The sequence below is a fragment of the Vespa crabro genome, chromosome 2 (genome assembly GCF_910589235.1).
Source record: "Vespa crabro chromosome 2, iyVesCrab1.2, whole genome shotgun sequence".
Classification (NCBI taxonomy): domain Eukaryota; kingdom Metazoa; phylum Arthropoda; class Insecta; order Hymenoptera; family Vespidae; genus Vespa; species Vespa crabro.
The window spans coordinates 2,966,291-2,982,801 of NC_060956.1; the positions used below are offsets into that span (position 1 = coordinate 2,966,291).

The following is a 16,511-nucleotide window of genomic DNA, read 5'->3' on the forward strand; positions in this document are numbered from 1 at the left end:
AGTTAAACTTCATTCATTTTTTTCTTTCTTTCTTTTTTTTTCTTTTTTCTTTGTTTTTTTTTTTTCTTTTTTTTACAATCAAACAGCGATATATCTATAATTATATTACTTCCACGAAACTTACCTTTTACCTCTATATTATATATGTATATGATTCGTATTAATTACATATATTTATATATCTATATACTTTTTCTCAATTCGTGGATTTTCACCATGCATGTGTTATGCACGAAAGAAAAAAAAAGCAAAAAAAAAAAAAAACAAAAATAAGGAAAAAAAATCGAGCGAATACAAACGAACGAATAATAAATAAATAAATAAATAAATAAATAAATAAATGAGATTTTTTAAATGAGAATTAGAAAGATCTACGTATATAATTTCATTTCATCCTGTCGATGTGGTTTGTGGTATAACAAGAAAAAATCAAATGCTTTCAAAACAATATCGAATATATTAATATTAATATCGTCAATATAACATAATTATATAAATATCGAATTCAGGTTACTACTTTATCGTCGTCGTCCTGGCTGAGGCTGTAAACGAAGAAGGATAATTGGCGATGTACATTTCGATTTGACGAAATCGCAAATTATTTCTGTCGGTGATTACGAGAAAGTGGCCTAAGTAAAAATATCTTTAAATAAAATTTATTTATTGCGTAATTCGTATAATTGGATTATCGCCGTACGTATTAAGCAGTGAACGAATTTTTTTTTTTTTTTTTTTTTTCTTTTTCCCTTATATTTTATACTTCGACCACGTTTTTATAATCACTGGCTCATTTGTGTCTAGATGATAGAGAATATGCACTATGTGCGACGTTATTTAAATTAAAAAAAGAAAAGAAAGAAGAGGGCGTAGAAAGAAGAGAGCGAGAGAGAGAGAGAGAGAGAGAGAGAGAGAGAGAGAGTGAGGGAGAGAGAGAGAGATAGATAGAGAAAAAATAAAGAATCCACGTGAACACGCCTCATACATAATATTCAGGATGCACGACTTTCTCGCCAAAAGGCACATAATTCTATAGCAATAAATTCTATCTTGTGTGTGTCTGTGTTTTGTGTGTGTGTGTGTGTGTGTGTGTGTGTGTGTGTGTGTGTGTGTATGTATATGCATTTATGTGTGTATATATATATATATATATACGTATCTTTATATATATATATATTTTTTTTTTATCTATCTCTATTCATATTATATATGTATATATATACAATTTTCTATTATATTAATTACGCGAGGAAGCTCACGTCGAGATCGAGCTATAAACGCGAGTACTTTCGTTGCTCACAGAGAAATCACACATTGATCGATATTTTTTTTTTCTTTCTTGTTTTTTTTTTCTTTTTTTTTTTTTCTTTAATTAGATGATTTTTATCATCTTGTAGAATTTGATTAGATTCGAGTGAGTTAATAAAATGGAAAGAAAGAAAATTTTGATATATATATATATATATATATTTTTTTTTCCCCGAAGGAACAAAAATCAGATTAAATATTAAATTTCTAATTCACAATAAATAGTGCCTGTGCACATATATATATATATATATATATATATATATATATATATATATATATAAATATATATATATTATAGCTTTTTAATTAATTCATATAATCGCAAACATATTTTTTCACAATCTTAAAAATATCTTATGTACATGAGATTTCGCTTTGTGGCATCGAAAATACGTTCATTTGATCTCTATTGTACGAGTTACGTTAGGAAAGAGAAGAAGAAGAAGAAGAAAAAAAAAGGATAAGAAAAAAAAAACAAAAAAAAAAAAAGAAAAGAAAAGAAAAGAAAAGAAAGATAAAATATAATAAAATAAAACATTAATTATTGCACCGATCGTGCGTAGAATGCACGAGTAAATAATTGAGTCTCCTTCGAACTTAATATTAATTTCCGTCTCGTTTGAAGGAAAAAACGCTGAAAAATGGAAGAACGAATCGCGTGGCAACGGCAGTAAGTCTACATAATGACCGTTTCGTTACAAATGAAATCCTTTTTTTTTTTTTTCCCCCTTTGCAAATGAAATGTTACGCGTGCATAAGCGCTCGCTTAGATGAATCGTCCTTGATAATGAATTATTTATTTGCATTGCGACAAAATATATATGATTGTCGATGATGACATTATGGAGGTGAATAAAAGAATGCGATGAAATGATGATATTATTGGATAATAAAGAAGGTAAACTCTCTTATGAAAGAGAGAGAGAGAGAGAGAGAGAAAGAAAGAGAGAAAGAAAGAGAAACTTAGGAAAAGTTAAAAAAAGGATCTCTCCGAAATAGCCACGATTATATCGATGAAGAAACTCACTTATCGATGCTACCTTTTTTTTTTTTTTTATCAGCACCAATGATAAAATATCACATCATTATCATCATCATCGTCGTCATCGTCGTATGTATATATCTTTGTATTAAGGTTCTTATTATTGCTTGGATTTACGAGTCTTGAGTATAATTCGAGTACTCGGATATCCAAATATTAAGAGCTCTTGTATATACGTACGTACAAATATATGTATGTATGTTTGTATGTATGTATGTATATATGTATACTCCTGTATCCTAATAGTATTAATAATCGATACACGAAGCGATTAAACGGAGAGACACATTATAATCGGAAGACATTAGTGATATTTGCTGCTATAAAAAAAAAAAAAAAGAAAGAATAACAAAAAAAAAAAAAAAAAAGAAAAAAGAAAAAGAAAAAAAGAAATCCGTCTTAACGTAAGAAAAGAAATTAACGCGATTGTCACGCAATTCGTAAATTCCTTCGAATTAAAATGGACAACATACTCAATAATATAGGCAAGCTGATTCGCGAACATAGCAACGAGTAACGCGATTTACTACGCATTATATTTATCACGAGAATGATATACAAGTACAAAGGCTGTTTACAATGAAACGTACGAATTATTGTTATCTTTTTTTTTTATGAGAAACCAAAAAAAAAAAAGGAAATGAAGAAGAAGAAGAAGAAGAAGAAGAAGAAAAACAAGGTTCAGGACGTTTCATTATATACAACCGATATTTATCCGAGCTAGAAACGAGCCGCTAATTAACGATTAACATATAACGAAGGTAGATCTCTCACATTAAGGAATATATTAAGTTTCATAAAATATAAAACTTATTAAATTAAATTAAATGCTTTCCTTCAACGAATCGATGACGTATCCTAACGATTCGAAAAAAGAAAGAAAGAAAAAGAAAATAACGATCGTCGAACATAACGAACGCGTATAATAATAATAATAATAATAATAATAATAATAATAATAATAATAATAATAATAATAATAATAATAATAATAATAATAATAATAATAATAATAATAATAATAATAATAGTAATAATAATAATAGTAATAATAATAATAATAGTAATAATAATAATAATAATAATAATAATAATAATAATAATAATAATCGTAGTCGTCATCATAATCATCATCATCATCATCATCATCATCATCATCATCATCATCATCATCATCATCACCACCATCATCAACTATACGATTCTGACTATTCCCTTCGATCTTTAAATTCGATTTTAGAAAAGAAGGATTCAAATTCCTACTCTCACATTCGCGACGATCTACGACGGAATATCGTTGAAGATCAGACTCTTATCGATTATAATATGATCTCACAGTTTCTTCATTTTATACGGGTCAATCTCCATCTCATATACTTTAAATATATCTTCACAAAATAGAATATAACGTAGCGCCTACTCTCTTGGAAATAAGGAACATCGCCGATCAACGTTATCACATGCAACGTTATTAATGATACGATTTGTATATAATTAAGTAATATAAAAAGAGAGAGAGAGAGAGAGAGAGAGAAAGAAAGAAAAAAGAGAGAGAAAGAGAGAGAGAGAGAGAGAGAGAGAAAGAGAAAAAGGAACTTCTCTTTAAAGAATATACGCGTATATCTTTTTCTCTTTTCCTTAATCGAAATAACAATAATTTCCTAACGATTGGAATATAAAAGAAATTTCAGATAATACGTTTATTACTTAATCGTACTAACTCAAAGGGGAGGGGGGAGGGCGGCGAGTGGGCGAAGGGGGGCGGGGGTCAGAAGAAAAAGAAAAAGAAGAAGAAACAAAAGTTGAAGAAGGACAGAGAGACAGAGAAAGAAAAAAAGATAAGTGGAAATTCGAAGGAAATACTTAAGAAGAAAAAGAAAAAGGCCACAAGGTTCTGCACCTTGTCTTACGATCGCTCGTGTCTGTCTTTGGACTAGAAAGAAAAAAAAAAAGTGATGCCCAAATGACATGTGTTGTTTGTGTTAGAAAAATAAGAGAATATATATATGCGTGTGTGTCGATGCGTAGGATTATGTCAGAAGGATCGACGAGTTAGATCCTCTTATTATTTCTTTCTTTCTTTTTTTTTCTTTTTTTTCTTTTTTTTTTTTTTTTCTTTGTTCTCTTCCATCCCTTGTACTTATATCTCTCGTCTAACGAAGAAAATCATTAAAACGATGATTAAATGACGAGAACGTAAAAAAATCTTTCTTCTATCGGATTCTTTTATCTATCTTTCTTTTTTTGTTTTGTTTTTCTTTAGTTCTTTAGTTATTTTGTTGTTGTTGTTGTTTTTTTTTTTTTTTTTTTTTTTTTAAGAATCACCACCCTTTGGTACGTTATCCTTGTATGCGTGAATCCGTGTACGCCTTTTTTTATATGTGTGTGTTTATGTGTGTGTTCTATTATGTGTGTGAATTATTATGTGTGTGTGCGTGTATTACGTGTGTGAATTCCTTCAAATCGATGGAGAATACACATTCTTTCTGTTCGATTGACTTCGAATGTGAACGAACAGGGGAACAGAAACAAATTCGTTAAAGTATTTCGGCTCATTGTCAGACCATAAAAACTTCGACGAAGGGACTGCATTCTGGTTGATGATGCCCCGGCAAGGCAATACGTTTTTCTGCCTCCACGCGTGTCAGAGTTGCATCGAGACGAGGTTCCACGGATGGTGACGTTCCCGTCGTTACTGCCGCGGTTCCTGGTCCTAGTTGTAAACACTCGGCAGGTGTTAACTACAAAAAGAAAAAATATATATATATATATATATATATATATATATTGTAAATTATTTTACATTATAATAATATATATACATATATGTAATATCTATGTATTATATATAAATATGCAATTAATTTTACCAGCGCTGCTTGTTGAGGTATCGGCGCGATGCCACCGACGCTCGCCGGGTTATAATAATTAGTTGGACTAACGGGAGGTGAAGGATAGGGCCAATAAAATATCGGTGGTGGTGGAAATGGCCCAGCGAATTGGGGTGGTCCTCGTGGTAGCATCGCGGTCGTTGGAGGGAAGATTGCACTTGTTACGAACGACGGTGGTGGCGGCAATATCGTGCCTCCTAAATGAAGGAAAATTAAAAAAGGATTACTTCATTTATTGTACCAATTACGAACAACAATGATGAGCGTTAATTGTACCAATTACGATAAACAATGATGAGCGTTCGATGTTGATAAAAAAGAAAAGAAAAATAAAATGAAATAAAGGAATAAATTGAAAAAAAAAAAAGAGAGAAAAAAAGAAAAAAAAATAATAATAATTAAAAAAAAAAAAAACACAAAAATGAAGAGAGATACGTAACGTTTCAAAATCAATCGGTAATAATTAATTAATACAAAGAATCAGTAGTGCCCCCATGGCGTTCTCATGTATGTATGTATGTACATTAAAAAAAAAAAAAAGTGCCCACTATGCAACACAATTGTGAGATTCGCAATATCGTGCATACATTTGTTCTAATCTGTCTATATATATAGTTGACATTTATAATGTAACATCTTTTGTATTTGAGATCTGCACGATATTGCCCATAAATAGACGGAATTTGTACGGTTTTCGCGAAAATAATCATTTAATTACAATACAATTACCTGGAATATAAAGGATGATCCGATTAAATTCATTGTATTTAATTGAAGAAAAAAAAAAAAATATATATATATATATATATAAGAAAATTACACTTGGACATCTAACTGAATGGAATCAAAGATAACGATCCAAATTCGATTTTTATTTATAATGAATTCTTGATTAACATATTTTCGCGTTAACCGTACATTGACCGCACATCTTCCAAAGGAATAAATGAATTGGACTTGGCCTACCTGGAAGCACAGAAGTTAGTATTTGTAGATCCCGCTACCATACAGCAATCGACACTGCACCATTGTAACACGATATATACGCATATTTTATATATATATATATATATGTACGCAGCACCAACTTGCGATTCCGCCCCTCTGCCAAATCACCAGAATTTTACTTAAATTCTCTCCCCTTTTTTTCTATCTCTTTCTCTTTTTCTAAATCTTTCTATATATCACACTTCCTTTCTCTCTCTCTCTCTCTCTTTCACATTTCCCTTTTCCTTTCTCTCTCTCTCTCTCTCATATCCTCTTTCCAATTAACCACTTCCCTGAACCTCTCTCTCTCTCTCTCTCTCTCTCGCTCTCTCTCTCTCTCTCTCTCTCTCTCTCTCTCTCTCTCTCTCTCTCTCTCTTTCTTAACCTCTGACCCAGCATAAAAAGCCAAATTTGCGAGTGCCAGTTGTGATTGCACAAAAACTTAAATCCTTACCTGTATTTGTATCTTTCTGTCCGTCCCTCTCTCTCTCTCCCTCTCTCCCTCTCTCTCTCTCTCTCTCTCTCTCTCTCTATCCACAACTCTCTCTTTTTTTCTCTCTTTCTCTTTCTCTCACTTTCTCTTTCTCTCTCTCTCTCTCTCTCTCTCTCTCTCTCTCTCTCTCTCTCTCTCTCTCTCTCTCTCTCTCTCTCTCTCTCTTGTTTTCCATTTGAATTAATGGAACCAATTAAATTTAGTGTGGAAATGGAAAATTTTTATTAATAAAAAATATTCACATTTAAATGTTATCGTTAAATTGACGGAACTTCGATAGAAAATATGAACAAAGTTCCATTTGATAGAATTTAATCCAAATAAATAAAAAACAAAAAAAAACGTTGCTTTGAAGCATAGTAAAAGAAAAAAAGGATTAATTTTTGTTACAATGAACATGACTAAAGGATCAATCATTGCGTTGATATTGATTCGTATAAATAAAAAAATAAAAAAAAAACAAAAGAAAAAAAAGAAAAAAAAGAAAAAAAATAAAAAGAAAGAAAGAAAGGTATAGAAACGAAGTAAAATAATTCGACCAACGTTTTGAATATATATAACCTAGATATTGAAAGAAAAATAAATTGATTATATCGTTGAAACAAGTCAGAGAGGGGAGAGTGAGAGAGAGAAAGAGAGAGAGAGAGAAAGAGAGAGGGAGAGAGATAACTACAGAAAGATGAATCGAGAGTGGGCAAGAGAGTTAAAAAAAAAAAAACAAAAAAAAAACAAAAAAGGGAGAGATCAAAAGAGATAAATACAAAAGGAAAGCGAGTAGTACGTGTATCTAAAAAAAAAAAAAAAGAGAGAGAGAGAGAGAGAAAGATAAAGACAAACAGACGGACAGAAAGAGCCTGAGGGAAAGAGAAAGAAAGAGGAAGACAGACAGAGAAAGAGAGAGAGAGAGAGAGAGTGAGAGAGAGAACCCTGTAAGTAAGATAAAGAGAGAACCAAGAATTACGACACAGAAAATCTCCAACTTGATCCGTAGACACCAAAGATACCTGCGAGCCCAGTGAAAAAAAAAAAATATACAGAACGTAACAAGAAACGGTGATTGCACTTTTCGCACGTTGTACTTCTTCGCGGGGGATGAAAAGATGTCGAAAACATCTAAGAAAAAAAAAGAAGAAAAAAAAAAAAGAAAAGAAAAAAAAAAGAAAGGAAAAAGTAAACGAAAAAAGAAAAAAAAGAATTACAGATCATTTCCCGATTCATTTTAAATTCAAGAATCAAATCGAAGAATAACATCGACGAAAAGTACAAACACCGAGCGAGGTAATAATAATCAGGGTAAGAGTCCACCAACCCGGCAAGCAAAAAGATATGTATGTCCACAAGGCACATTTATTAAAACACGATCGTTCACCATCGATATAATCGTCGATAATACAAGAGAGTGTATACAAGATGTAAAAAAAAGGATTTGCGTGTGTACGTGTACGTATGTATATATTATTATTATTATTATTATTATTAATATTATTATTATTATTATTATTATTATTATTATTATTATTATTATTATTATTATTATTATTATTATGATCTATGTATGGATGGTATGTGTATGTCTATGTGTCTATGTGTGTATGTGTGTGTTTGTATGCTATGTATAACATGTGTACGTAAATGTTTAATGTGTGCATATATATGTGTACCACCTCTCCGTATGTATGCATGTAGTATCTATGTGTGAGTGTCCTACATCCCAGTAATTAAAAAAAAAAACGCTATTTAAAAAAAAAAAGGGCACACCTTTTGTAATAAAAAAAGAAAGAAAGAAAGAAGAAAAGAAAGAAAATTAGGGAAGAAGAAGAAGAAGAAATGTACCGTACATACGGTCAAACAAAATTCATTTGAAAGGAACAAGAAAAGAGAGAGAGAGAGAGAGAGAGAGAGAGAGAGAAAGAAGAAAACAAAACAGAAAAAGAGGAAAAAAAATCAAACGGATAAAGGGGAAGAAAAAGAAGAAGAATAGAAAAAGAAGAGAGATAATGTCGCCCCACGCTGTGTGTCAACGAATATGCGTGAATTTTACGCGCGTCAACTTTCGCCGGGACAAATCCTATTTCACGAGACATGGGTGAAACTAAAACTCTTCTCCCTATCAACAATTGCATATACATAGATGTATGTATATGTGTATGTATATATATATATATATATATATATATATATATACACATATACATACATATATATATACATACATATATATACATATACATAAATATAGAAGAAGAAGAAAAAAAGAAAAAGGAGTAATCGAATAGAATACAAAGTAATATAAAATAATGTAAATATATAAAATTTGTTTGTTTTACTTTTTTTTTTTTTTTATTTTTTTTTTTTTTTTTTTTTTCTTGATGTTTCCTTGCAAGAATTTTTTGTTTTTCATGTACGATGTACACGAAACGCAGACAATTATTTATATTAAACATACATATGTATATATATTTTATATGTACATATGTGTGTATATGTGTGTGTGTATATCTATGTGTGTAAATATATATATATAGTGTGTGACTGTGTGAAACAAAAAATAGTAATGAAATATAAATGCCTAGAGTTAGAAGAATAGTAATTCATAAAAGAAACGACACTGTGTCAGTCACCATGTTAGCAATTCACAAATAAAACAAACACACTCAACGTAATAAAATAATGTTCACAATATCTAAGATATAGCTTTTGGAGTTAGTTGAAGAAAAAGAGAAAAAAAAAAGAAAAAGAGAAGAAAAAAAAAAAAGAAAAAAAAGAAAAGAAATAATACAAAAAAGATAAAAAAAATAAAAATAAAAGATCAGTAGAAGACAGATTTAGCAGCACATTTGTATGTACGTGTGTGTGTGTGTGTGTGTGTGTATGTGTGTATGTGCACTTATTATAATAATGCAAGGGTAAGGAGCTGATTTTTTGTTTCTTTTCATTCGTTCATTCATTCATTCTCTCTCTCTCTCTCTCTCCCCCTCTACATATATATTAAAAAAAGAAAAAAAAAAGGAAAGAAAAAAAGAGATAATAGTAGCTAGAAAAGGTGCTCATATCAAAATCTCGCGGCGTCGCGTGATAATTCCCAGCGAAAGCTAACGGCACTAAAATGTAATGCAATTAGAACATGTAATGTGCACGCATATATGTCGATCTCTCGCATATGGGGGGGGGAAGGAGGATAGGAGGTGAAGGATGGGATAGGAAGTATAGAATGGGAAGGAGCTTCCTTCATTACCACCAAGGCGTGAACCATTAAAACATACAATGTAAATAAGTACCAACTAAGGATATGAGTATGTTGCACGATTTAGACACGTCCTTATCGTTCAAAGTACAAGATATGAAATTTTTTTTTCTTTTCTTTTTTTCTAACGATACATAATTATAAGAAAGAAAATGAGGATAAAATTCGAGGGGAAAAAAAAAAAAAAAATTAAAAATCCATGAAAATCCATAAAGAATTTTATCGATCGATCGTACGATAAACATGTAGAACGTGTCTCAAATCGGACAACTCTAATCGACGCGCTCTCTCCAAAATGCACCCGTTTTCTAAAACGATGCGAGACGAAAGTGAGAAAAAAAAAAAGAAAGGAAAAAAATGTATATATATATACATATATATATATATACATATATAGATGAAAGATAAAAAGTTGAAAATGGAAATGAAAGTATTACTATATTAAATTTCTCTTTACGTCTCGCAACGTTCCACTCCTTTATATATAATTAATGTAATATTAATGCTATGTAAAGCCGAATCAGGAAGCGCAATCCCGACTTTAAGCGTCGGCAGGCAATACCCGATTCTTGAATCTATGTTATTCGCAGTAACGTCGGACACGCGCGTCGTTTGATTATATATATATATATATATATCATTGTTTTATATATATATATATATATATGTGTGTATGTGTATATGTGTCTATTGTAAGTACAATAAAGGAAGAAAATAATAACAATGACAACAACATTCAACGACGACGACGACGACGAAAATGGCGACGACGACGACGACAATGATAACAAAATTAATGATAAATATTTCACCATTTTTTTTTTTACTGTTTCATTTTTGTTTCTTCTTCTTTTTTTTTTTTTGCCGTAAATCACGCGAACGTCCGACGTTACCCAACGTACCAAAAGAAAAAAGAAAAAAAAGAAAAAAAAAAAATACTACTCGATTCTATGTAATACACGCTACCGCATCCTGTCAAACAAAGATAGGCTTGTGGCTGAGATAATTATAAAGACTACCACAGTAATTAAAACAAGTAATTAAAACAAAAAAAAAATTATATATATATATATATATATCTAGACAAAAATTATTACTATTACTATTATTATTATTACTATTATTATTATTATTATTACTATTAATTATTATTATATCAAGAAGATAGTTACAAGGTGCTGGGGATGATTGATCGAAGATGTAAAAAAAAAAAAAAAAAAAAAAAAAAAAAAAAAAATAAAGAAAGAAAGAAAAAAAGAAATAAAGAAGAAGACAAATGGAAGGACAACGACAACGAGGAAGAAAATTAGGTGATTGTATTGTATATCATTACGATTTGTAAAAAGAAAAAGGATTAAAGGGAGATCGAAGAAGAGGGAAAAGAAAAAGAAAAAAATTCGGCGGATCATGGGTGTGATAATCCGTTTCGAGGAAAGTGATATGAGAAGAACGAAGAGAAATATTAACAGGTACTTGTACGCACGTCCCTTCCACGGTACACGACATGCAGCAACCATTCCGTTAAATATACTCGCAGTTTTGAAATTTCACGGGCTTATGATCCTATGTCTATATATATGTTCGCGCGATCGCATCTCTATCTCTATCTCTTTCTCTCTGTCTGTCTCTCTCTTTCTCTCTGTCTGTCTCTCTCTCTCTCTCTCTCTCTCTCTTTCTTTCTTTCGATTTCTTTTGTATATTCTATGACATTTCTATTACATCCATAATTAACGGTACAAAAGAAGCATGGCAAGAAGGAATGAAATTTAAAATATTATCGGCGATAATAATTCGAAAAATAAAAAATTAAAAAAAAAAAAAAAAAAAAAAAGAAAAAAGAAAAGAAAAAAAAAGAGAAAACTAACGATTGAAAGCTATTCGTCGTTGGCAGTGAAATAGACAATTGTTCTGCTTTGTTGTATCAGAACTTAAAAAAAAAAAAAAAAAGAAAAAAAAAAAAAAAAAAAAAAAAAAAAAAAAAAAAAAAATAACGTTAGTCCTTTTTTTTTCTTTTGTCTTCTTTATTATACGTTCTGTGATTCGCCCGAAAAACTTTCGACTCGAACGGAGAACGATCGCGCGCAGTATTTCATACATTCGAAGGAATGTCGTGAGACGTGCACAAGATAGACAAATAGTTGAAAAAAATTAATGATTAACATTTCTGGAATGAGGACTTAATCTATATAACATTTGGATGGAATGTCCATACATTATAAAAACTAATAGAAATATTTCTAGCAAAATATATAAATTTATGTATATGTTTATATATAATCTATATTCTTATATATATATATATATATGTATATATATATATATATATATATAAATAGATAGATATATATATATTTATATGCATCTCTACAAATAATCTGCACGCTTGTACATACACATACATGTATATATACGTACACGAAACGTACGTTAGCGTGACGATCGTTAAGATTACGAGACGATTTTTACGAAGGACAAGTCTCGTATATAAACATATTTATAATTCTTCACTTTTTCTAAGGCACTTTCCTGCACGCTTCGTCGCGAAATAATTTCGTCAACGTAGAAAACTAATTTTACGGGTCAATCGATTGACATAATTCTCCTCGTGACTCCGAGAATTTAAATCGTAATCGCGTACAATGCGGACAAAGAATCGAAACGATATTATCCTAAAATATACTACCTACAAAAATGGGACGATCGTTTGAGAAAGTCCGATTTGTGCGCTACCAATCAAAGGTTTTATGAATTTAAATTATAACTATTTTTTTCTCATATGCCCATAAGTACTACTGCTTATCACATTTTCGAATAAGTTTCATTTAGAAGCTTCGAAAGGCATTCTAATAGGTTCTAAATTAAAGAATCATAAAAAATATTCTTTTTTGCTGATTAAGATTATTAAGACGTAAAAGTGTAAATCGATCAAAAAGTGTGATATCTTTCTATAAAAAAAAAAAAAAAAAAAAAAAAAGAAAAAAAATTTCTACATATATATATAGCTAGATAGCAAATCCATCCGAAAAACGCGAGATAAACCGACTTAGCTAAGATCTTCTCATTCGTTAGAAGGAAGGAATTGGAATAGCAAGATAGGTGGAATGACAAGAAGTATATGTATGTAGGTACATAGAGAGAGAAAATAGAAAAAAACCGCAGTCTGTAGGTGGTATGTGAAAGAATAGTCAATTTCGCGTATCATATTTGAGGATAAAATTGTGCGGTATAGGGCAAGGCAGGAGCAGCAGTAGGCGCATGGGCATGAAAAGCTGCCGTTGGTGGGTGCCAAGCGGCACGCTTGGCTACCGTACCGGGTGTTTCGGTAGGAAAGGCACTTTCCCAGGTTCTTTTCAGGCCCATCAATGCAGCCGGATTAATAGGAGCAGTTTGCGCAACGATGGGTGTCAAGATGCCATGAGAGGTCGGTGCCCTTAATATTGGAATACGAGAGGGAACATTGAAGAGCAAGAACGGTGCGTGAGTGGGTTGTTGAGCATGAAGCGCAGCCGCAGCTGCGGCTGCTGCGGCTGCCGCTGGAGGTGTCATCGCGTACGCAGGAATTTGATGAGGTGGATTGGGCGCGGTAAGGGCCAAGGTCTTACTCGTCGCCGAGGAGGTAGGCGAGGCTGGAGTCGTCGAGGTGGGGGACGCGTTAGAGGCCAAGGCCATCAGCCAAAAGTCCTGATTCCTGATGGCCTGCACCTGCGCCTGCGCCTGAGCTTGAGCTTGAACCTGCGCTGCCTGTGCTTGCGCCTGTGCCTGTACGAGCGCCTGTATGTCCCAGAGGGGAGGCTGCGCCGTCGGTACCGGCATCGGTACCGGCGTCGCCGGACCCGAATGTGTCAGAGATGCGGGTGATTGAGTGCTCAACGTACCGGGAGATAGTAGAGCCTTCGTTGATGGCGGAGCTACTGCACCTGTCAATACCAGATTCATATCTTCGCCACTACATTGGAAGACTTCTATGTAACGTTGTTTCTTTCCGAAGATCATATACCGATGATGTCGTTGTGTCGCACAGGCGTGCGCCGAACTTTCGCTGTCCATCTGTATGAATGCTTCTCCGGATGGTTGACCCTGGAAGAACAAACGATTTTTCTTTATTACTTATTACCTCATTTATTGCCCTATACTCTATGTCCTATGACGTTTTTCTTACCTGTGCATTGTATACCATGTGAACGCCTTGGTAGACAATGTTTTTCGAGTGCTCTCCCATGAATTCAAGTATGTGTTCGACAAGTGCCTCATAGGGGAGCCCACGTAACCTCACACAGTCTTTACGCGTGCCCGATGTGATTATGTGTTGAGGAAGTAATTGAGAAAATTGCAATGGTGGAATAGGTGGTACTGGGAGAACGAACGGCTTTGGATCGATCGCCCTATTCAGAACCTATAGGTCACAATTTGAAGAAGTTGAATAAAAAGAAAATTTCATTCGGTGTTACATACAATTAATTTTACATTTACAAACCTGTTGTACTTCCGCTGTTGTACTCCTAAATAGTTCAATGTACCGACTGCCAATGCAATCTCTGTGTTTACTTAATGCTTTCACAGCATCTTCCTCTTGTGCGAAAAGGACAAATGCATCTCCGGTTGCTCTACCGTCTGGTTTTTTGACAAATAATACACCGTCCTCACCATCCAACACATGACAAGGTTTTTGTCCAGATAAAAAGAAGTCGATCTTTGGAAAAAAAAATATGTAGCTTTTTTTTTTTTGTTTTCAATGAATCACAGTTTTATAACCTATTTACAAGATATAGAAGTTTGTCCGTACCACTTGTTTAGCAACGCAGTCATAAGGTAATCCTCTCATTCTAACGATAACCTGAGCCCCTCTTGAGAGGAAAGCATGTGCTTCGCTAGTAGTACCACCAGCAACCCCAACAAAATCTTCTCCAGAAGCTTTGTAAACCTCAATGTATCGTGGTCCCATGTGATGTTTATGCCTTTTCAATGCCATATCTCTGTGTTCCTTATTAACAAACCGTACTAAAGCTTCTCCGTTGCGCCTACCCATAGGACTTAAACAAAGTGCTACGCCACCCCTAAAAATATAGAAATCCTCAATGTTATTCATCTTTCTTAAAAGCCTCGAGAACATTCTGTAAGCTTGTACTTTGACACATATTATTAATCATACTTATTTATACGATAAGCGATGATCTGTTTGATTATAAAGCATAAATCTATATGACCCACAGATAATGCTTATCATAGTGCTTGACCATGCTGATTAGGAAAAAAAAATCATTGAGAAAAGATGCATGATATAAACAGTAGCCACATAAATGAACGATTTAACATTTATAAATATAAAATCACACAAAGCCTGACCAAATTACCTTCTTTAAGTGATTCCAAGTGGCTTGTATAAAAATATTTCAATAATTAGATAAGTAATCCATTGATATTATTGTTTATCTTTAATAGGTAATTATAACCACAAAAGAACTAATATAATTCTACTTACTTTGCAACATTCAGACCACGGAAAAATTTGGCAATATCTTGGTCGGAAGATTGCCAAGGAAGTCCTCGGGCTCTAACTACACAGTCATTGTCTACTTCTTCATCCTTGGAACTATAAGTAATAAAATTGCAATTATAATTGTATTCTAATGACAATCATAACGTAAGTAAATCCTATCGATATAACTTTGAACCACTCACCATATGCCTGGTTCTAAAACTATGTTAACTATCTCCGGTGCTTGAAACACATGACCTGAAAAGAGAAAGAGAGAAAAAAAAATAAAAAGAAAGTAATCATTAGTAAGCTGTAAACAAATTTCTGAGATAACTCCCTTATTTAATCATTTCTTTATATGGCTGTAAAAAAAAAAAAAGAAAAGAAAAGAAAAAGAAGAGAAAAAAGAACGTGTTGGAAAAAATTCTAAGTAACCTCGAGATAGTGCCACGACAGAAGGGAAATATTTCTTCCATTGTGACGATAATAAGTTTCGATTAAAAAAAAAAAAAAAAAAAAAAAAAAAAAAAAAAAAAAAAAAAAAAAATTACAGTTTAAAAAAAAAAAAACACAGCTCCCTGGGGATTCTTTAGAAGGACATAATTCTTTCGAAATCATTGAAACCCATTACTTTTTGAAATCGAAAATATTTCTTACCGATACTGAATCGTACTGTATGTGCAAGGTGACACGTTTGACTTAACAAATTTATTTGTAAACGTTAACAATTTCCTAATTCGTATGTTGGTCGTTCTGTTTGTATTGTATATATATTACGTGCGATACGGACTTTTACTTTTAAACAAAACGCCTACTGTAACGTTTGAACGTATTTAAAAGTAGTTCCATCGTTTCGCGGTCCAATTACGATCTTTTTTTTTTGCTTGTGGATCGTGCTTAAGAAGAAAGAGAGAAAGAGAAAAAGAGAGAAATAGAGAGAGAGAGAGAGAGAGAGAGAGAGAGAGAGAGAAAGAAGGAAAGAAGAAAAAAACAAGAAGAGAAGTGTGCACGGACCGAAGTTTGGACGTGACTGGAAAAGGATCGACGCATGCGCGCCACGCGATATCATT

The 16,511-nt window shown here is 32.4% G+C and overlaps 1 protein-coding gene across 5 annotated transcripts in view; it reads right to left on the minus strand.

Annotated features, from left to right (window-relative positions):
* Positions 1–4,838: 4,838 nt before the first annotated feature.
* The window catches only part of LOC124422284 (RNA-binding protein fusilli), a 31,178-nt gene continuing 19,505 nt past the window's right edge, over positions 4,839–16,511 (minus strand). For 2 of the 5 annotated variants that reach the window (XM_046958530.1, XM_046958532.1), the window contains 8 exons: positions 15,645–15,699; positions 15,445–15,555; positions 14,749–15,019; positions 14,440–14,655; positions 14,125–14,358; positions 13,568–14,063; positions 5,221–5,438; positions 4,839–5,091 (listed from right to left, as the gene is read on the minus strand). In XM_046958530.1, coding sequence (XP_046814486.1) covers positions 4,909–5,091; positions 5,221–5,438; positions 13,568–14,063; positions 14,125–14,358; positions 14,440–14,655; positions 14,749–15,019; positions 15,445–15,555; positions 15,645–15,699 — 1,784 coding nt within the window. In that variant the 3' untranslated portion in view covers positions 4,839–4,908. Of the gene's footprint in view, positions 5,092–5,220; positions 5,439–12,941; positions 14,064–14,124; positions 14,359–14,439; positions 14,656–14,748; positions 15,020–15,444; positions 15,556–15,644; positions 15,700–16,511 lie in introns of those variants that run through there. The other 3 variants (XM_046958534.1, XM_046958533.1, XM_046958531.1) reach the window with 3 other exon arrangements.